Source organism: Saccopteryx bilineata, chromosome 4, assembly GCF_036850765.1.
Source record: "Saccopteryx bilineata isolate mSacBil1 chromosome 4, mSacBil1_pri_phased_curated, whole genome shotgun sequence".
Classification (NCBI taxonomy): domain Eukaryota; kingdom Metazoa; phylum Chordata; class Mammalia; order Chiroptera; family Emballonuridae; genus Saccopteryx; species Saccopteryx bilineata.
The window spans coordinates 194,620,608-194,642,509 of record NC_089493.1 but is presented as its reverse complement, the minus strand read 5'-3'; the positions used below and the strand labels follow the sequence as shown (position 1 = coordinate 194,642,509).

Sequence of the window (21,902 nt, the reverse complement as noted above, 5' to 3'; positions counted from 1 at the left end):
CACGCCAGGCCAATGCTCTACCGCTGAGCCAACCGGCCAGGGCCACGTGATCTAATTTTACTCGTGAGAATGATGTTGGCACTGTCCCTGACCTCAAATTCGGGAGATGGAGAAGAAAACAGGTAACAATTATAACAGCGTGATGGGTACTTTGCTAGGGGAAGCTAGCTAGGGCCATGAGGAAGCATAGGGTTTTCCAATGTTAGGTCTAGGCCTATTCTTTTTCTTATTATACGTGAGAGGGGGTGAGGGGTGGGGAGACCGGAACAGATAGGAAGGGAGAGAGATGAGAAGCAACAATTCTCATATGTATGTGCCTTGAGGAGGAGGGGCAGCTGAACCAGTGACCCCTTGCTCAAGCTAGGTGATCTCAGGGTTTCGAAACTGGGTCCTCAGCATCCCAGGTAGACGCTCTAGCCACTGCACCACCGCTTGGTCAGGCTAGTTCTCTATCCTGTGCAATTAAGATGAAACTTATCAATGCCTGACCAGGCGGTGGTGCAGTGGATAGAGTGTCCGACTGGGATGCGGAGGACCCAGGTTCGAGACCCTGAGGTCGCCAGCTTAAGCATGGGCTCATTTGGTTCGAGCCAAGTTCACCAGCGTGAACCCAAGGTCGCTACTCGAGCAAGGGGTTACTTGGTCTGCTGTAGCCCTCACAGTCAAGGCACATATGAGAAATCAATCAATGAACAACTAAAGTGCCACAACGAAAAACCGATGATTGATGCTTCTCATCTCTCTGCATTCCTGTCTGTCTATCCCTCTCTCTGACTCTCACTCTCTGTAAAATAAAGAAAGAAAGAAAGAAAGAAAGAAAGAAAGAAAGAAAGAAAGAAAGAAGCAATATGGAAATATCTTAAATAACAGTTTAAAAAAAAGATGAAACTTATCAAAAGATTTGTCTGTGGCTGCTCCCCCCCCCCCCCCCGCATCAATATTAAACAACCATAGTCAGCTCACTAATCTACTAATCTCAGCACTCAGACTTTTCAGGTTTCCTCAAGTTTGGACCTTCTACTTTGGGAAGGGGGCGATTAGTCATTAGTTGTAGTAGGCACAGAGAGGATTTTGTAAGTGGCCCACTCTTTCCATGGGGAAGGGGTGTTCTGACCCATTTTATTAGTACTGGGGCAGAAATGATTGACACTAAATACATCCACTCACAACCCCAACACTTCGTTGGTGGCGACAAGAAACAAGCAAGGAGCATTTCCTGACAGGGCACCTTCCCTCCAGGTTATCAGCAGGTACAGCAAGCTCTGCTTACGGCAAGGTGTGAACTGTATCTGTCTGGGAAGGGAACACACAGAATTTGGTGAGTTAGTGATGATGGGGAGTAGGGGTCGGAACAGTCTGCAAGGGGCAGGAGGTGGAGTCAGGTCCTGGAATTCGTACAAGTCAGCATTTTCAAGCTCTGTCCAATTGTCATGGTAACCATGGGTTATAGGTCGGGAACTTATGGCTCGTGAGCCAGATGTGGCTATTTTTTATTTTTTGTATTTTTCTGAAGTTGGAAACGGGGAGGCAGTCAGACAGACTCCCGCATGCACCCAACCGGGATCCACCCGGCATGCCCACCAGGGAGTGATGCTCTGCCCATCTGGGGCATTGCTCTGTTGCAACCAGAGCCATTCTAGTGCCTGAGGCAGAGGCCATAGAGCCATCCTCAGTGCCCGAGCCAACTTTGCTCCAATGGAGCCTCGGCTGCGGGAGGGGAAGAGAGAGACAGAGAGGAAGGAGAAGGGGAGGGGTGGAGAAGCAGATGGGCGCCTCTCCTGTGTGCCCTGGCCGGGAATCAAACCCGGGACTCCTGCACACCAGGCTGATGCTCTACCACTGAGCCAACCGGCCAGGGCCCAGATTTGGCTCTTTTGACGGCTGCATCTGGCTCTCAGACAAATCTTTTTTTTTTTTTTTTTTTTAGTGTTTATTCAGATTACACAAACAAATAATTCCAATTATGAGCTGTTTTGTTTTTGGCCCTCATAAATGTATCTGGTCTCTCACACACACACCTCTCACTGTATAATGAACTAAATTTTTTTTTTAGTCCTTTTTTATTTATTTATTCATTTTAGAGAGGAGAGAGAGAGAGAAGGAGGGAGGAGCAGGAAGCATCAACTCCCATATGTGCCTTGACCAGGCAAGCCCAGAGTTCTGAACCAGCAACCTCAGCATTCCAGGTCAACGCTCCATCCACTGTGCCACCTCAGGTCAGGCAATTAAATTTTTTTTTTTAAGATTTTATTTATTCATTATAGGGGGGGGAGCAGGAAGCATCAACTCCCATATGTGCCTTGACCAGGCAAGCCCAGGGTTTTGAACCAGCAACCTCAGCGTTTCCAGGTTGACGCTTTATCCACTCAGACAAATCTTTAATAAAAAAAAAAATGTTAAAAATATAAAACATTCACCTAACCTGTGGTGGCACAGTGGATAAAGTATCAACCTGGAAATGCTGAGGTTGCTCGTTCAAAACCCTGGGCTTGCCTGGTCAAGGCACATATGGGAGTTGATGTTTCCTGCCCCTTCCCCCTTCTCTCTCTCTCTCTCTCTCTCCCTTCTCTATAATGAATAAATAAAATAAAAAAAAATATATAAAACATTCTCATGCATTATAATCTATTCATTTTCTAACGCTCATGTTCATGGGGACAACACCAAATTTTTATTGGATAATGCATAATGTACACGGATAGTTGTATGGCTCTCATGGAATTACATTTTAAAATATATGGCGTTCATGGCTCTCTCAGCCAAAAAAGTTCCCAACCCCTAGGTTATAGGAACTGTTCAACTAGTTTCATGGATTGAGTCTGTAGGTAAGGCAATGAAAGGGGTGGTGTGTGTGTGTGTGGGGGGGGGGGGCTGTGACGGTTCAAAGGATGCCTGGGGAGCCACAGGGCCAGGAGACCCCACATCCCAGGTAACAGCGATAGAAGAAAATGAGGACGCTAAAACTCCGCTTTCGGATGAGGTCTTGAAAGAGGGCAGGGGGAGGGGCGGGCGGGGAGAGAATTTGCTGAACGTTCTACGCAGGCGCAACTTCCCACTGCATTCTGGGAGTTGTAGTAATCAGCGCGGTCTTGCTAAAGGGAGGACTACATTTCCCAAAAAGCCTGCCAAGAGTCCGCGGCAGGAGGTGCTAGGAGAGGGAGGCGTGGAGTCTGAGTCACCTGTGCGTTGGTCAGGGTGATGCCCAAGGCCAGGGGTGGGGAAGACCCGGAGGCAGAGGTTTAGTAGTGACACCGCGTTAACCCGAAGCATTCCGGACTGGAATGCCCGACGGAAGGCAGCCCCGCGGATGGAGTGCGAAGCGGGCTGGGGCTCAGGAAGCTGCGGGCCTGGGCCGTCCCGGCAGACGGGACGACAGTGCGGGGCTCTCACCTCTCTGTGCCCGTAGCTCCCACTTCCGACGTGCCGGGGGCCGCGCCACCTCCGTGCGGCAGAACCTGGCCGAGGTGGGGTTGGCTGTGGACGCCCCCCCCCCCCCCCAGCGCGGCGCCCCTCCGTAAGAGAAAGGTACCGACGTGGTAGGAGCTTCTCCTGCACTCGTATATTTTTTTTCCCCCTCTGAAATTCACTTTGCGTCCCTTGGCATCTCAGTGGTATTGTCCAGAATTGATCCTTTTCTGCCCTTAACTTTCCTAAGAAGGACTCTCAAAAAAAAACACACAAAAAAACCGACTCTCCAGAGTTTGAGATCTTTACTTCCTGTTCCTTCCTTACCTCCCCCCGCCCCCCCGAATCCCAACGTCCTGGGTCTGCAGCTTCTTTCTAGGGCCAGTTTCTCCTGAATAAGGATTTTCTGGGCTACTCTTGAAAAAAAAAGGAAAGAAAAGCATCCTTATTCATTCAGTAAGTTCTCTGCTTTATTCTAACGTATAGCATTTGTAAACACTTGGGGGGGGGTGTATATTTGTTCATCTGTTTATCGGCTGGGCCGCTTGTCTCCAACATCATCTCCTTGGGGACAAACTGCTTTGTGTTTTGCTCGGTACTAAATGTCCAGTGGTACTTAGATTGCGACTAGTGCTCAGTAAGTATAGTTACCTAATGAATGGGCTTGCTGACTGAATTTGTCCCAATGCCTTTTGGCAAGTTTCTTTTTACCCCTTCATGCCAGAGGGAAATGGCACTGCCATTTCCTGAACAAATGTGAAGCCACAGCCAAGCACTGTCAGGTTGCTCCTCCCCACAGAGATCTGTAAAATTATAGAGCACTTCTGTGTGCGTTGTCACATTGGGTTGTCACCCAACAAAGTGAGGCAGGCAAGGGGTTTGATGCCCGTTTCACAGATGTGGCACTGAGAGATGATTGGCTTGCTTCAGTCTCTTGGGAACCATGAAGCCTTCAGGACATTGGTCTCCTTCTCATCTATCTATTCCTGCCTAACCCTATGCAGGGATTCTTCTGGGTCATGCAGTCATGCTGAGCTGGGCAAGCACCTCTAGAAGTTTCCCTCATCCAGAATCTTTCCTCTGCTGGTCTCACTGGCTCTGTTCTCTGCAGGTCAAGGCCATGGAGGTGGACAGAGCCCTCAGGAGTGTGTGCAAAAGCCCTGTGTGCTAAATGGTGGGTGCTGGCCACATTCCTCTAGTTTGCCAGCGAGCACAGTCAGGGGTGGCAAGGGCAGGTGGAGAAACTGAGGATCAGAGGGAAGTAATGAGCTGTCCCGGGGCTTACAGATGTCCCTGGCTGGGATATTTACAGTTTACTGACTAAATGCAAGTGTGTGAAGGGAGGTCAAAGATGTTCAGGGAGGATGGAGCCAGGTACCTGGGAGGTTAGAAAAGAAACCATTAAGTGTCAGACACGCATCTCAGCTTCTCCCGAATTTAAGGATGACCAGATTTCTAGAGATTCCACCATCTCATTTAATCCTCCCAGTGACCAATCAACGTCATGTTCATTGAGGCCATAGAAACTGAATATTTATTGTTTTTTGTTTGGTTGGTTTTTTATGTGCCTTGACCGTGGGCCTTCAGCAGACCAAGTAACCCCTTGCTTGAGCCAGCGATGTTGGACTCAACTAGATGAGCCCTCGCTCAAGCTGGCGACCTCGGGGTCTCGAACCTGGGTCTTCCGCATCCCAGTCTGACGCTCTATCCACTGCGCCACCGCCTGGTCAGGCTAGAAACTGAATATTTAAAACAGAAGAAAGGCCCTGGCCGGTTGCTCAGTGGTAGAGCATCGGCCTGGTGTGCAGGAGTCCTGGGTTCGATTCCCGGTCAGGGCATACAGGAGAAGCGCCCATCTGCTTCTCCACCCCTCCCCTTCACCTTCCTCCCTGTCTCTCTCTTCCCTTCCCGCAGCCGAGGCTCCATTGGAGCAAAGTTGACCCGGGCGCTGAGGATGGCTCCATGGCCTCTGCCTCAAGCACTAGAATGGCTCTGGTCGCAACAGAGCAACGCCCCAGATGGGCAGAGCATTGCCCCCTGGTGGGCATGCTGGGTGGATCCCGGTCAGGTTCATGCGGGAGTCTGTCTGACTGCCTCGTTTCCAACTTCAGAAAAATACAAATAAATAAATAAAATAAAATAAAACAGAAGAAAGTCAATTCTGCAAGGAAAAGAGAATACTGTGGAATTCTCTACCCATCCTTCTTCCTACCAATCTGAGATTTTTAACAGTTCTCTTGAACGTAAAAGAATTTGAATGGCCAGACATTTGATATAGAATTCCTTGAGGTCCTTCCTTTAGTGTATCTCAGTGATTCCCATAAGAATTACTGCACTGGCCCTGGCCGGTTGGCTCAGTGGTAGAGCGTCGGCCTGGCGTGCAGAAGTCCCAGGTTTGATTCCCGGCCAGGGCACACAGGAGAAGCGCCCATCTGCTTCTCCACCCCTCACCCTCTCCTTCCTCTCTGTCTCTCTCTTCCCCTCCTGCAGCGAGGCTCCATTGGATCAAAGATGGCCCGGGCACTGGGGATGGCTCCTTGGCCTCTGCCCCTGGCGCTAGAGTGGCTCTGGTCACAACAGAGCGATGCCCCGGAGGGGCAGAGCATCGCCCCTTGGTGGGCGTGCCGGGTGGATCCCGGTCGGGCGCATGCGGGAGTCTGTCTGACTCTCTCTCCCCGTTTCCAGCTTCAGAAAAATACAAAAAAAAAAAAAAAAAAAAAAAAAAAGAATTACTGCTCTGGATTGCATCTATAACATTGTAGACTGCCCTGGCCGGATAGTTTGGTTGGTTAGAGCATTGTCCTGAAGCAAAATGGTTGTGGGTTTGATCCCGTTAGGGCAAATACAAGAACACATCAATGTTTCTGTCGCCTCTCCTTTCCTCTTTCTCTAAAATAAAGAAATAAAACTTTTTTTAAAAATTGTATACTTACTATAGTCAAAGCTAATGAATTTTTTTTTTTTTTTTTGCCTCTAAGCAATTTTAGCACTAAACCCCAGGGAAGATTTGACCGTCTCGTTTCTGTGAGCTCTTTTTCTTCCTTCATAGATGAGAGCTAGGAAGTATTCGCCCAGTTATTGTAAAAGCAAAGCCATTATTAGTTCTACAACTTGGCTTTTCCCCTCCCGTGGAACAGAGAGGTGCCTGGGCCCAGCCCTGGGCCCTAGTTCGTTGTTCAGACGTGTCCATTTCATGTGTTGTAACACTTCAGGAGAAGCAGTTCTCCCCGAGTTTTAGAGCTGGAAGGAAGCCCTGTCCTGTGGAGAGGCGGTGTATCTTCACTTCTGTCACCCGGACCGGGCACTAAGTAAAGACCGTAAGTTTGCTGCCTTTCTTTTCCCCGTCTGAGGCCTACAGAGGTGACTTGCCTTTCAGGTAGTTGCCACCTACAGTTAGATGCTTCTGTCATAGGCAGAGCCTGGGATCTGAGGACTGAAGAGGAAGGTTCTAGCACTGAGTAGGGGGATGGAGAAGCAAAGCCCACCAGATGGCTGGTGTAGCAGCTCGTGGGGCTTGGGATGAGGCACAGAGGTTACTGGGCAGCTCACGTAGCGCAGGAAGCAACACTCATTCCGTCTCCTGGCTTCTCTCACCCCAGACCTGGAGGCAGAAGCCAGCCTCCCAGAAAAGAAAGGAGACCCGCTGTCTCAGGACCTCCTACGTTACATGCGCTACGTGGTGGAGAGCTGTGGGGAGGACTGCAAGGTGAGTGGCTCAGGCCGGGCAGGAAGAGCCACTTGGGCCCATTGAGAAGGCACCGCAGACTGTGATTTGAACTGTTTGATGAGGGCCTATTTTTTGAGTGGGAAGAAAGGGGAGAGAGACTCTGAGATGGATCTCACCGACAGTGCTTATCGCTGACAGAATGAGAGGCTGTCCCACAGATACGTTGTCTTGCTTGCTTGGTATTTAGAATTTGAACTAGTTGCCATTTTAGTTATAGGAGGTTTCAAATAAAGTCCATGATTTTTTGCTTCTGTTGAAAATCCAAAGATCTGGCTACAATGGCACCCTGTGCCTGGGGGGGTTAGGTGGCCGTGGATGGAGCAGGAGCTGCTCAGCTGGCCCACGTTTCCCCACGTACACCACGGCTTTTGAGGTGAGAAATCTCAACCTCCGGCAGAGCTAGGATTTGAACCTTTGTCTGTCTAGCCGACAAGCAGCCCTTCTCCCTTCTTGAACCATAGCCCAGGATAAGAATTATCAAGATATCCTGAAACAGATTCGGAGTAAGATCAACGTCTATGAGCGCTTTTACCCAGTGGAGTGGCGAGCCTTCATGCATTCTTTGCAGAATAAGATGGAGGTTGGGTGACTGGCCTATGCCTGCCCCAGCGTGAAGTCTCCTCCTGGATGCAGAAAAGCTGGAGCCAGGGTTTAAGGGAAGAAGGGCGTGTTGCTAGAGATGAGGCTGACCAAGTCCCGTTCTCAGGGCCAGGCCTGCCTGACCTGGGTAACGTGAGGACGTGATGACCGATCCAGAGCAGGATCACAGGCAGGGTGTGGGGTGGACCCCGGGCATTTCTCAGTCCTGACACTTTATCCTCAGCTATTAATACAAATATTCTCCAGTTCCTAAGGTTCCTTCTACACGCACCTAAAATGTCTCTTCTCACCACTCTTGAAAAGAAGGGCTCGGTGTTTTCACTTAGATCATGTAACATAAAACCCTGTGAGGTGTGTGGTTTTACCTTCATCTTACAGGTGAGGGAACTGAGGCTTGAGGGGCATCAGAGTGGGGGGATTGAAGTCAGGACTTCCCAGTAGCTGAGCCTAGGCTTTCACGTGCTCTGCTCCCCCTCAGCCCCTGCAGGTGCCCATCAGATCCCGCCATCAGAGCATGCTGGGAACCAGACAGGCTGAGAGGGCCCGGCCTGCTGAGACCCCAGCCGGACTGGCCACTAGGCACGGCGAGCACGGCCTCTGGGGTCTACGTCACTTTTGTCCCTCACGGCATCCCAAATTCAGGCCTCTGACTAGGCTGGGCCCTGACCTTGTCTCTGCCAGTGCAGGTACCCACTTTAGGAAGCCTTTGCTACCAGTGCCCCCTGCCCCCAGGCCGTGGAAGTGTCCTGTGGTCTCCATGCCCAGACTTCCTGTTAGCAGTACCCATCAGTCGTAACTGCCTTTCAGTCTGCTGGGCGGCCCCTGCCAGACAGGGTGAGTGCAGGGACCCTGCCCGGAAGTGCTTGTGGAGTGGCCTCCACTCCAACCTCAGGCCGGAGGCTGTCAGGTGCCGCCCTTGCTCCCACTTCCACACCTGACAGGGCCGGAGCCAAGGAGTGGGGGAAGGATTTGAATCCCCCCGCCAGGAGTACTGAGACCAAAGCGGAGGGTCCTAACCACCCCACCCCTGTGTGGGCTGAAGGGCCCGGCCCGAGTGTGCTGACAGCCGTGTCACAGGCAGTGACCGGAACCACCCCGCAGCTGTCCCTCACTGGGACTGTCGGCACCCAGCACATTCCCCAAATCCAAATTCAGCGGAAGCCACACTGAGTTTTTGGCATTTATTGTGCAGTACCTCAGACGCCGCCAGCACGCCGTCTGACGCCATGTCCTTGGCGGCCCCGTGGGTCTGGGCTCACGAGGCACAGGCGGGACAGCAAGGCCCCTTGACTTCTGGATCTCGGAAGGGAGTCCCCCCCTTGCCCCCGACGGGCCCATCTCCAGAGGCGGCGGACGAGGAAAAGCTACGAGGAAGGACTGTGAGGAGGTGCGGAGCAGGAAGCAAGCGGAGAGGTCCAGGCTCAGGTCGGGCAGGGGCGCAAGGACGCCAGCGCAGGGGAGGGTCCACATCTGGTGCAGCTGCTGGCGGCTGCTACTGATCTAGCATGAAGACAAAGTGTTCTTCAAAGGCAGGTGGAGACGCTTTCTGGAGAGCCTGGCACTTCCTTCAGGCAGACAGGCCCGCTGTGAGGTTCCCACTGGCACCTCCGCAGAGGGTCGGGGGCGGTGAGATGGACTGTCCCCTTCTCAGTCTCACAGTGCCCCCGCTGCATTGGCACAAGCTCCCAACGTGCAGTTCTGGGCGCCAAGAGGTGCCAGAGGCCCTTGGCTCAGCGGGCGTCCCAAGGCAGTGGTCCCAGCGGCCTCCAGAGTCCTCTTGCCAAGACCACCCACATGTCCCAGCTCTGGGCCAACTGGCCTCTCTTCAAAGCGATGGCAACAGGTCAGAGAATGGAACATCAGGAGTTATTTCTTTTAAATAATTCTTAAGAACAGATGCCGCCCGTGCCAGGGCAAGTGATCCAGGCATAGGTCCCACAGGCAAGTAGAAGCAGGGGCTTCCCTCCCACATGAGTGTGGGCACTGCCTGGTCAGTGCCACCTACACTCGGACACAGGGCCTTCCCTCACCATCTGCCCAGATACTGGCTCCCTGCTCCCACGCTGAGGCTGCTGGGGGCTGTGGTCAGGGCTGTGGTGGGAACAGTGTGACCCTGGCTCGCTCAGGAGCCTGACTTTGAGACGCCCGAGCTCTTCCCCGTCCACCGCCTCTGGGCTACTGAAGTCACATTCAGTAGCAACTGGTAAGACCACCACAAGGCCAGGCGGCTAGCTGTCCCTAAGAAAGGCCGTGGTCCTCCTTTGCCCAGTCTGGTCCTGGAAATCAGAGCAGATGGGCCCGGGGGCACTCTGCTTGGAGGCCGGGCCAAGGCCCCCCAGAGGAGGGCAGCCATGGTCCCCCAGAGGAGGGCAGCCATGGCACGCTCAGGCACAGCCACAGGCCGGCAGGGCGTCTCTGCTCCTACGGCAGCAGGCTGGGCTGCAGCCTGGGCCTTCCGTACCCGCAGCAGTGTGTCCTCTGGTCCCACTGGGAGCCACCAGCTCAACTTTGTGTAGCTGAACTCTATTCAAGTTCACCTTCCTTTGAATCCTGCTACATAGTGATACCGGTAGACCAAAGGCAGATCTTACTGAGAAGAAAAGGGTCCCCTCCCCAATGCTGGTTCCAAAGGTAACTTTCAAGCACGGGTAACGAGGAGGGGTTCACAGATCACAGAAGTGAGGCTTCTCAGCCTCCCAATGGCAAAGGGAAAAGTGGTCAGAAAGGTTCCAAAGGCTACTCGAAAACCTAAGTCGTTCCTCACAGTTTGTCAAGTAAAAGCAGACAGATCACTTCTTAATGCAGAAGGTTGATCCGAATCTCAAAGGCAGGACCTCTGTTATGGAACACCTGCAGCCCCCCCCCCACCAGCGGAGCAGGCACCCCTGGTCCCCCCACCTGTCCCCACCCCTCTGCTCACACCAGCCACAGAACTGACGCCCAGAGTAAACACCAAGCGTAACGAAGGCACGGGCCTCTGCTCTCAGCTGAAACACAAACTGGACATCTGCTCTAAAAGGAAAACGTCCACTTGTGGTTACTGACTGCTCAGCGGCCCGACAGAGAAGCCTCCTCCTGTGGCCTGCACTGAAGAGAAGTGTCATCGCCAGGAAGAGAACTCCGAATGTGCACGGGGGAGAACAGAAGTCCCGTCCACTCCGCTGCAGCCGGGGCACTGACGGGCCAGGAAAGGCCGCCCTGCTGGCTGGTCTGCCCAGTCCTGTTGCTTCCTACCAGGATTTACACGATGAAGCTCCTTTCCCAGAGTCATCTTATCTACACAGAAGCCGTCTCACATCCCAGTGGAGTCCCAGCTCAGGTGGTGCAGTGAGAAGTATTCTGACATTTTAGCCACAGGGCGGGAAAAGCTACGGCTGTCTCCTCTGACCCGGGCAGCTCATCCCTGTGGCATTCACGACTCCAGCTGTTTTCCTTAACGACCCAAAGTTCCCGTGGTAATCATCTGGGGTTTTGTTAACAGCACCGGGAAGCAGAGCCTACGTCTTTGGCCCGTTCCTTTTATAAATAAATAATCCATCACAATGCGGTACCAGGCCCGTGCCCAGCTCTGGTGGGCGGCCTTCAGCCTCCTTCCGGGGTCCGGGACTTCTCTCCCCCACTTCTGTAAACATGGGCGAGGGCACAGTTAGCCCAACAGCAGCAGCTCTGTCTCCAGGTTGGGGTGGGTGGGGTGTTTTGGTTTTTCTTATTGGGGGGGTTAACACCCCTGAGAAGAGGCTGGTGGACCAGGCCTTCACATGGGGGAAGCAGGGAGGTTCCAAACCCTTGCTCAGATCTCAGTTTGTCCCTTCACTTATTTCCATGGCTGGGAAATGCCATGTTTCCCAGTTCAAAAAAAAACCCCATAGAAATCATCTTTCTTTCAAAATGATGGCCAGAGAGGAAGATTTCTTTCAAAATGATGGCCAGGGAGGAAGAGGCTAAGCTGGGGCCAGAGAACCAAGCGGACGAGAGGGCCGGGGCTCCCGGTGCACCTCCTAGAACCTGCCCACGTGAGGGGGAGGCACAAAGATGCCAGGAGCCCACAGTCTAGACCAGGAATACTTCTGACACCGACAAGGTCCTCAGCCCCCTGCAGGGAGGGGAGCGCACGTCCACTGACCGTCTCACCAGACCTTCTCACCATCTGTCGGTCAGGAGGTGGGACCCACACCGGGGAAAGCTGGATCCACTTCCAGACCGCAGAGCCAGACCCGGTCTGTGCCCACCCCCCACCCCACGTCAGCCCCACGGCCACCTCACCAGGAAGGCTTCTGTGTGGCTGGTGGCCTGGCCTGGGCCCTGCTCATGAGGGAAGGGGGGAAGAGAGATGTAGCCGAGCAGCCCCAGGTGCAGGTGGTGATGAAGCCGGAGCGGCAGAACTGGGCTCCCGGGGCCGGCTGGCACACCGGCGGGGCCAGCCTAGGAGAGGAGCCCCAGGAGCAGTCTCCAGATGTGCACGGTGCCAGGGTCCTTGGAGCCAGGCCCCGCTGGGGCGATGCTGGCCCCCACGAGGAAGACCTCCCGCTGGCTGCCGACCGCCTGCAGCCCCAGCTCCCGCTGCAGCTCCGCCATGCTCACGGCCTCGCTCAGGTCCTGGTGGGACAGCCGACAAGGAAGCCTGACACCCAGCCTCACAGTCACAGTCCAGGGGGTCAGCTCGGGGACCCCGGGGCCCTTGGTCTAAACTCCCTCTGTTCATCCCACCAGCAGCCCCTGTGGTTCGAAGTAGCACTTCTTATACGTCAGGCCCCGTGACAGGTACTGAGTCTTCCTTCTCACAGTCTACACTTAACGAGAAAACTGGCCCAGGAAAGGTGAAGCTGTTGTCAAGGAAACGAAGTGGCAGGGCCAGGTTTCAAACTCAGGTCGGGGTGATACCCAAGCTTAGGACCTTTACAGCCATCCTAGCCCAGTTTCCTAAACTCAATAGGGGAGCACTCTTACAGTGACGTCACTCCCAGACAAGGGCCTTACGTCCCCCACTCCCAGACACCATCTGAGGAAAGTCAGAGGCCTCCACAGAGCACAGCTCGTAAGAGTACTTTTTAATTGCAACCCTAGCCTGAGATTAAAATGATTATTGGCCCTGGCCGGTTGGCTCAGCGGTAGAGTGTCAGCCTAGCGTGCGGAGGACCCGGGTTCGATTCCCGGCCAGGGCACACAGGAGAAGTGCCCATTTGCTTCTCCACCCCTCCGCCGCGCTTTCCTCTCTGTCTCTCTCTTCCCCTCCCGCAGCCAAGGCTCCATTGGAGCAAAGATGGCCCGGGCGCTGGGCATGGCTCTGTGGCCTCTGCCTCAGGCACTAGAGTGGCTCTGGTCGCAGCATGGCGACGCCCAGGATGGGCAGAGCATCGCCCCCTGGTGGGCAGAGCGTTGCCCCTGGTGGGCGTGCCGGGTGGATCCCGGTCGGGCGCATGCGGGAGTCTGTCTGACTGTCTCTCCGTTTCCAGCTTCAGAAAAATGGAAAAAAAAAAAAAATGATTATTGGGAGCAATTCATAGAATGCTGGGACCTTTGGTGTTGCCTCCTGTATGTTCAAAATTACTATAAATTATGGTATATAGGATGACGATTTAATTCATTGTCCAAACCTTGGTACTTCTGAGATTCAAAGTGGACACTATTAATAACTATACTAGAATAACAGGCATAAATGAGGACTGTCCCAGGCAGACCAGGACATCATATGGTCACCTATTTATAAATATCACATATTTCCTAGTAGGTAGGGGGTCTCTGAGGTCAAAGATGTAACCCTCTTTCCAACCAGGATGGAAATGTCCCATGTCTCCTAGGGACATGGCCGGAGGAAATATTTCAGGACTCTGTTGTCACAGCCTCACCTGGTATTGAGGATGGCACTTTAGGTCTGTGATGCTGAGGGCCGCCAGGCCCAAGGCCCCTCTCTGGCACCCAGGAGAGGTATAGTGATGAAGAGCAGGAACTCTCGGGACGATATGAGTTCAAGTCCTAGCTCTGCCACCTACCAAGTATAACTGTGGGCACTCAGGGACCAGAGCAAGGCCTGTATGAGGCTTCTGCAGGACTGCAGTGAGGTCATGACTGTCAGGGGCTCAGCACAGCGCCTGACGCTGGAAGCAAGCTCACAGGCGGTGCTAGTTACATTGTGCGTTCTCCTAACTTCCATCACTTCCCAGCTTTAGCTCTCTGATCTAGGGCCGGAAGTCACAAGGACATGGCAGGGTGGAAAAGGCGCAGGTTTGGGAATTAGATATCCTAAATCCACTATTTTCAAGGTGTACAATGTTGGGGAGAGGACACGATTCTCTGTCTGTAAAAGGGGACTAGTATTCTATACCTTGGAGGGTCAACAGAAGCATAACATGAAATGTCATTCAAAACCATACCTGGCCCCTAGTAGATACTTACTCATTGTTCTTCTCATTCTTCTGCAATAGGGAGGCAAAGGAGAAGGCAGGCAGGATGGGGGTATGGGTGAGTCAAGAGCACAGGCCGAAGCGTGAGGAACAGGACCCCCCCCCCCAACCATTCCAGGTCACGGGCCCCGGCCTGAACCCCTCTCCAGTGCCCCTGCCCCTGCCCAGGCATCTGAGGATCAGGTCTGGCCCGAGCCAGACCCCCGCGGCCCTCACCTGCTTGTTGGCCACCACGACGACAGGCAGGTCAGGGTCCCTGTCCAGCAGCCTGTGCAGCTCCTGCCGGGCCCAGGGCAGCCGCAGCCGGTCGGCCGAGTCCACCATGAACACCAGCACGTCCACCTCGTTGACGAACTCCTTCCAGTAGAAGCGCAGGTTCTGGCTGCCGCCGACTGAGGAGAGGCCAGGGGCCGGCTCAGTGCCGCCCTGGCCCCGGCTCTCGGCATACAGCCCATCCCCAGCCTACTGCCAGCTTCCCAAGGTCCCACCAACCAGGAGCAAGGGAAAGACCACAGATCCCAGAGCCAGTCAGACCTGGGTTGTGCTCTAGCTGACAGCTGGGTCTCCCTAGGCCAGCTGCTTCCTTCAAACATCAGCCTCCTCCTCACTGAACTTGCCTAATAGCAAAACCCCAAGGTCCGTACACAGTGCTCTTTTCTGGGGGCTGCTGGCTAGTAGGTGCTCAACAAAGGGTACTCTCCGGTTCCTTCTCCTGGGCTGCCTTGCCGCCTGCCAATTCCTAGCTTCCTCCTGGGTCCATATTAGCTGTGGTCAGAAGCCAGGACTCCCTGCCCTGCCTATGCATAGCCATTCTCCATTCAGCTTCTCCTGTTCAGCCTGGTCACCCCACTGCCTTCCCCTAGAAACGCCATACTTATGGCTGCCCATATACACTCCCAATGTGGCTTGCCTTCCTGTTCCTTTCTGTACCTCTGCACTGTCCCCCTTGGTCACCCTGCAGCCTAGTGTTTCTGGTTATACTTCTGACCCCCGTGGACTCTTAAGCTCTTTGAGAATTGAGCCACTGACCCCTGGATCCCCTCAAAGCCCTCAGCACAATGCCTGGCACGTAGCAGGCACTCAACAAGTACTGACTGAGCGCTCACTAGGTGCCGAGCACTGATCTGGGTGCTGGGGACACCGAGGCGAGTACGGCAGGCAGGGGCCCTGCCCTCAAGGAGCTCCCTCCGCAGTCAGGAGGGTCACCGCAGTGACACATACACACGCCTCGGAAAGGAAGGGAATAAAACAGAAAAAGTGAAAGTGGCTGGGGGTGGCTTTGGACTGGGTGGTCTGGGAAGGCCTCCCCAAGAAGCTGGCGTAGCAGCCGAGTCTGGGATGAGGAACTAGCCACAGAGGAGGCAGAGAAAAGCACTCCGGGCAGAGGGAAGGGCAGGCAGACAGAAGGCAGCCAGGTGGCTGAGGTACCTCCGGACGGAGAGAGGAGGAAGCCACGACCGACGAGGCTGGCCAGGCTGACCACGCACGCAGGGCCTGGAAGGTCCCAGTGAGGCTGTGGACAGCCCCTGAAGCATTCTAAGCAAGAGTGACATGACCTGAAAGATACCACTGGCTGACAAGTGGGGACAGGAGCGGACGCAGGAAGAACAGCAAGGCCGCTATAGTACCAGAGGTGATGGCGGACCACAAAGGCAGGAGTGGAGGTGGGGAGAAGTGGACAGACCAGAATCCGGCCAGACAAGGATGAAACTGACAGGACGAGCTAATGACATGGATGCAGGAGGTGGGGGAAGGGAAGAGCCACCAAAGATCCACAAAGGCCCATTCTCAGCTGGGTTCCAGACCAGCGGCCGTTGCAGACCACAGCCGGGTCAGTGTTCTGGGAGGGGAAAGCCCCAGGACTTGAGTGGGAGAGCCGTGTCTGATTGCAGGCTGAGTGACCCTATGGAGGTCCTACGGAGGCTGGACTGTTACTGGTCAGACTCTTGGGTAACATGTCCCAGGGACCTGCTAGGTGCTGGGCCCTGGTGGCCAGAGCTGGGTCAGACCTGTCAGTGACACAGGCCGGTGTGTGGTTAATACTGCAGAGGGGAGCCCAGAGGAGGAACCCTAAACCTGGCCTCAGGGTCACAGGAGGCCTCACAAAGACATCCTGTTTGAGGTAAATCTCAAAGGCTGAATATTAGTTTATCAAGAGAAGATGGGCCTTCCAGACTGAGGGAACAGTGCTGGCAAAAGGCAGAAAATAAGAAAGAAAACAGCAAGTGGCCTCCAGAAACAAGCAGTGTAGCATGATGCTTAACATCAAGAGTCAGACAGTTGCTGGGCCTCAGTTTCCCCATGTATTTAAGTTTTTTTTAAATTTTTTTATTTATTCATTAAAAAATTTTTTTTATTTATTCATTTTAGAGAGGAGAGGGAGAGACAGAGAGAGAGAGAGAGGAGAGAAAGAGAGAGAGAAGGGGGGAGGAGCTGGAAGCATCAACTCCCATATGTGCCTTGACCGGGCAAGCCCAGGGTTTCGAACCGGCAACCTCAGCATTTCCAGGTCGACGCTTTATCCACTGCGCCACCACAGGTCAGGCTATTTATTCATTTTAGAGAGGAGAGAGAAAGGGAGAGAGATAGAGACAGAGAGAGAAGGTGGGGAGAAGCTGGAAGCATCAACTCTCATATGTGCCTTGACCAGGCAAGCCCAGGGTTTCGAACCGGTGACCTCAGCATTTCCAGGTCGACGCTTTATCCACTGCGCCACCACAGGTCAGGCTTATAATGTAAGTTATTTATTCTTTCTCTGCGGACCGGTACCAAATGGCCCACGGACTGGTACCAGTCTGCCCATGTATTAATGAGGGTAATAACTTTCCAGTTTTCATGGAGTTGTTGGGAGGCTTTCATTAAGTACGGCCATGTGCCAGAGAATGACATTTCAGTCAGTATCGAATCACAGGTATGGCTGTGGTCTCATTAGTTAGTTTATAATGGAGCTGGAAAATGCCCATCACATGGTGCTGTCACAGTGCAATGCCTTACCCTTGCCGACGGTACTCGGTACAGTAACGTGCTGGACAGGCTTGTAGCCTAAGAGCAACAGGCTTAGCGCATCGGCCAGGTGTGCAGCAAGCTGTACCATCTAGCTGTGTGCAAGTGCAGTCTGTGATGTTCACACAAGGAAGGATCGCCTAATGATGTTTCTCCCAGACAACATCCCTGCCCTTAAGCTACTGATGACTGTAATGCCTGTCAAATGATGGGCATACAGGAAACTAGCTATTAGTATCCCTTAGGCATGTGGGCTTCAGCTGGAGTGAGGGGACAGGTAGGAGGGCCAGGCTGGAGCTGGCGGCTCATGAAGGGCCCCCCAGGTCAGAATATAAAACTTGTTTTGTATCCTGTGCCCCAGGGAAGGACTTCATTAAAGGGTGTGTTCGGTCTAGACACATTTTGAAGCCACCCCAGGCAGAGCCCAGGCTTGGGTCCCACTCAGGTTAAGGGCAGTCTGCTCACTCTCTAGCAGGTCCACCTCGAAGTTCTTGGTGGGCAGGCGCACGGAGTTGAAGCCCCAGGTGGGGACGTGGCCTTCCAGCGGTGGCTTCCCGGCCAGCACGCGCAGGAACGTGCTCTTCCCGGAGCCATCCAGCCCCAGCACCAGCACCTCGCGCTGCTCCAACTCCTCCAGCGCCGGCTCGTCGTCCTCCTCGTCCTCGGGCTGCGGGGCACAGGGCAGGCTGTGGCCTCACCCTCCCGCCTCGCCTTTCCCGAGGGCAGACCTAAGGCACCAAAGCGCCCATCCCGGCCTGCTCTCCACCCGTCAGGGCAGGTAGGCGCGGCCTAGGGCAATGGGCCGAGCCTGGTCTTGGTAGTCCTGAATCCCCAGCCTAGTTCTGCAGGTTTCCCTGAGTGACCTGGGCAGATTCCTTCGGCCCACGTCCCAGGGCGCAGGGACCACCCGCTCCGGGAAGCGCGCGGCGCAACGCGGCCGTGAACTCGCGGAGGGGGCGGAGGGCTGCTCCCGACAACCCCGGCGGCGCCCGCGCAGGCGCTGGGCGGGCGCGGGCTGCACCCCGCGCGGCCCCGACACCGCCCGCGAGGAAGCCGGAGTCTGGCGCCGGCGCCCCCACCCCAAGTGGCCGCCCGTCCCTCGCTTCCGGGGCTCACGCCAGCCCGGCAGACGCCCGGGGTCTGGGGGCCGCGGGTCCAAACCCTGGACCCGGGGACTAACGCCGCTCGCGCGGAGGCGCAGACCCCGGCCCGGCACTCACCTCCCATTCGTCCCACTCGGGGAGGCGGGCGGGCTCCGCGCCCCACCAGCCTTCGCCGCGGTCCCAGCGCCGCTCGCGTCCGCGGCCGAAGTAGGCCTTCCAGAGGATGAAGAGCACCGAGCCGAGCACGGCTGCGGCGCCTCCCAGCGCCAGCACCAAAGGGCTCAGCGGCCGCGGCGCCATCGGGCCGGGCTCGCGGGGCGGGGAGCGGGGCGCAGGGCGCAGGCCGAACCAGCCGGCCGGCCGAAGATGGCCCCGCTGCGACTGCGGCGGCCGCGCCCACCCACCCCAGCCCAGCCCACCCAGCCCCGCACTACAAGCCCCACAATGCACCGCCACGGCCGCGACAGGCCGCCTGCGCCCCGGGGCGGGAGTGGGGGCGCGGGCCGGAGCGCAGGGACCTCGCTTCCCCTCTGCAAGGTGCTGGATAGGGCTGGAGACCGTGCCCGGGCGGGACCGGAGACGGTACTGTCGGCGTCCACTGAGGTCTCGCTGTGTGCCACGCGGTTAGCTCGTGGCTGTTCTCGATCACCCCTTAAAACAGTACCTCGTAGAAGGGAAAACCGAGGCCCAGGTCGCAGCGTAGTGCATTAGTACAGCCTCTATTTTTAACCCAAGCGGCCGGTTTCCTGAGCATCCCTCAATGCCTCAGGGAGGAAATGGCTACAGTAACTTGTCTGGTTTGATTGTGACTTTTTTTTTTTTTTTTTTGCATTTTTCTGAAGCCGGAAACAGGGAGAGACAGACAGACTCCCGCATGTGCCGACCGGGATCCGCCCGGCACGCCCACCATGGGGCGACGCTCTGCCCACCAGGGGGCGATGCTCTGCCCATCCTGGGCATCGCCATGTTGCGACCAGAGCCACTCTAGCGCCTGAGGTAGAGGCCACCGAGCCATCCCCAGCGCCCGGGCCATCTTTGCTCCAATGGAGCCTTGGCTGCGGGAGGGGAAGAGAGAGACAGAGAGGAAGGTGCGGCGGAGGGGTGGAGAAGCAAATGGGCGCTTCTCCTGTGTGCCCTGGCCGGGAATGATTGTGACTTTTTAAAGAAGCACTAAGGTGCTCACTGGGGATTTATTTCAAAGCAAGAAAAATAACTCCTAAATTGTTTTCAAATACCATCTTTATGAAAATTATATATTTGCACAAACGAAGATTACATAGGTTGAGCAATTAAACACACTAATTTTGATTATGTACTTTTTAAGAACTTGGAGTGAATTACTCTTAGTATTCAGAAATCTTTTATTTCATGGGTTGTTGGGCAGATAAAATATATTATGCTCACTGTTAAAAATAGCGCTGCCCACGTGAGGCCCTCGCCCAGGTGATACTAATGTGTGTTGAGAATCCTTGTAGCCTGGGGCTTAGTTTTGGGATTAAGCCTTTCCCACCCTTTTTGATGTGGGGTGGTACAATCCAATCATGCCTCAGAGAAGTGACTTTGTATTAGAGACTTCCCTATTTTGTATATTGGATTAAAGGTTTTGAATCTACACTATAAAATGGGGGCAGAAAGGGAGCTTGCTCTCTTGGTTCCTGGGATGATTAGCATGAGAGCAGAGGGAGCAGAGCAGAGAGCAGAAAAGAGGCCATGTGGCCAGGAGAAGCAGCCAAGATGGCGGAGTGCTGAGTGAAAGGCCAGTTTGTGCAGAGTTTGTATCTGGGATAAGGAAGGAGATGGGGAACTGAGGAGAATAAGGCTGGTGAGCTAGAAACCTTTGATTCTAGGAAACTCGGATAAGTCCATGGCTTTGTGAGCACTGAATGTGAGTGGGTTTTGGAGCCCAGTGTATGTTTTTACTTGCCAGCCGGGTGCAAACTAGAATTAAAGAAAATGGCCTATCAGTTTTTGGCTCCATTGTTTCTTTACCGACTGTCCGAATCCAATGCGAACCTGCATGGGCCAGGAGGCGGCTGTGATGGTGGCTGTGGCTACTGGCTTTACATGGGTCCCTAAGAAGCCGGTGGACTGTTACATTCTGAGATACTGGGGGCTGGGACTTCAGAATATGAATTGTGGTAGGACAGAATTCAGCCCAACCCAGGGACTGTGCCCTCCCCAGTGTATCCCATTCACCCAGCATAATGCCTGACAAAAAGTAAGGCATGAGACCACATTTCCTGCCTAACCAACTGTTCTAGACTAGCTGTGTGACGTTGGCCTGGTTCCTTCTGCTCCCTGCATCTTAGTTGCACCATCTGTAATATCAGGTTGGGTAAATTGGATTCTGAGGACAGTTGACCCTCTCATCTCTTCAATGAAATATTTCTCTCCCCGCCCCCTGACCGCTAGAGGGAGATGTTGCTTTCAGTTATTTCTTCCTTGGGACTGTGCTTTCAACCTGTTGCCCTAGGGATGTAAAAAGTGGAGGAGCTGCAGCCAAGAACAGGCAGCGGCCAAACTATCAGGTAGATACTCAGCCCCGGGCTTGAATTTCAACTCTGTGGCTTCCTGTCTGAGGTACCTTTGCCAAGATCCCTTGAGAGTGTTAGTTTCCTCTGCTGCCAACTGGGCAATGGAAATGGACGATTAGTGAGCACTGCTAGGGGGACAGCCTCATCCGTGATGACAAAGGGGGCAGGCTTCCAGGCAGAGTGTCCAGTTCGGAGACTCCAGAAATGCAGAAACCCCCCTCGCTACCTTAAGTGACCCAGTTCCTGTCTGCTGATGGGTCACGAGAACACTAGCAGCTCTGTCTAGGGAGTGGGCCTTTCTGAGGGCCCGGCCCGGCCAGAGAGGACAGACCTGCTCAGGAAGGCAGGTGCCCCCTTCCCTACGGAGTAGAAATGCAAGATATGGGATATCCAGGGTCAATGCAAGACAGATGCTGGCCAGTTCTAATTTTTGAGGGTCCAAGTTTATCCAAGTATGAAATACCCAAAGATGTGCAAAAAGAATTCAGGGTTAAAAGCATTTAGAAAATGAGTTTCCCGATAAGTGCGTGTAAAGCCAGTATCCAAGGCCACCATCACAGCAGCCCGGCCCATGCAGGTTCACATTGGATTCGGACAGTCGGCAAAGAAATAACAGAGCCAAGAACTTGTGGGCCATCATCTTTAATCCTAGCTTGCACCCGGCGGGCAAGTACAACACACACTGGGCTCCAAAACCCACTCATTCAGTGCTCACCAAGCTACTGACTTACCTGAGTTTCCTAGAATCAAAGGTTTCTACCTCATCAGTCTTATTCACCTCTGTTCCCCATCTCCTTCCTTCTCCCTGCGCAAACTCTGCACAAACTGGCTTCTCCTTCAGCACTCTGCCATCTTGGCTGCTTCTCCAGGTCTCCTCCTCCACGTGGCCTTTCTCTGCTCTCTGCTCTCTAATGTTAATCTCAGGAACCGGGAGAGCAAGCTCCCATTCTGCCCCATTTTATAGTGTAGAAATCAAAACCTTTAATCCAATATACAAAATAGGGAAGTCTCTAATACAAAGTCGCTTATCTGGGGCATGATGGGATTGCACCACCCCACATCAAAAAGGGTGGGAAAGGTTTAGTCCGAAAACCAAGCCCCAGGCTACAAGCATCTTGCCTGCCCACAG

General features: G+C 54.2%; 1 protein-coding gene and 1 pseudogene across 1 annotated transcript; one reads left to right on the top strand and one right to left on the bottom strand.

Annotated features, from left to right (window-relative positions):
• Positions 1-3,145: 3,145 nt before the first annotated feature.
• LOC136335623 (nucleolar protein 16-like) lies at positions 3,146-7,721 on the top strand (annotated as a pseudogene).
• Positions 7,722-8,899: 1,178 nt separating this feature from the next.
• Positions 8,900-18,649, bottom strand: ARL10 (ADP ribosylation factor like GTPase 10). Its single transcript, XM_066273342.1, has 4 exons — positions 18,357-18,649; positions 17,602-17,803; positions 14,350-14,525; positions 8,900-12,328 (listed from the first exon to the last, which is right to left on the bottom strand). Exons 1-4 carry the CDS (start codon positions 18,537-18,539, stop codon positions 12,155-12,157), a joined length of 735 nt encoding a protein of 244 aa, XP_066129439.1. The 5' UTR covers positions 18,540-18,649; the 3' UTR covers positions 8,900-12,154.
• Positions 18,650-21,902: the final 3,253 nt, after the last annotated feature.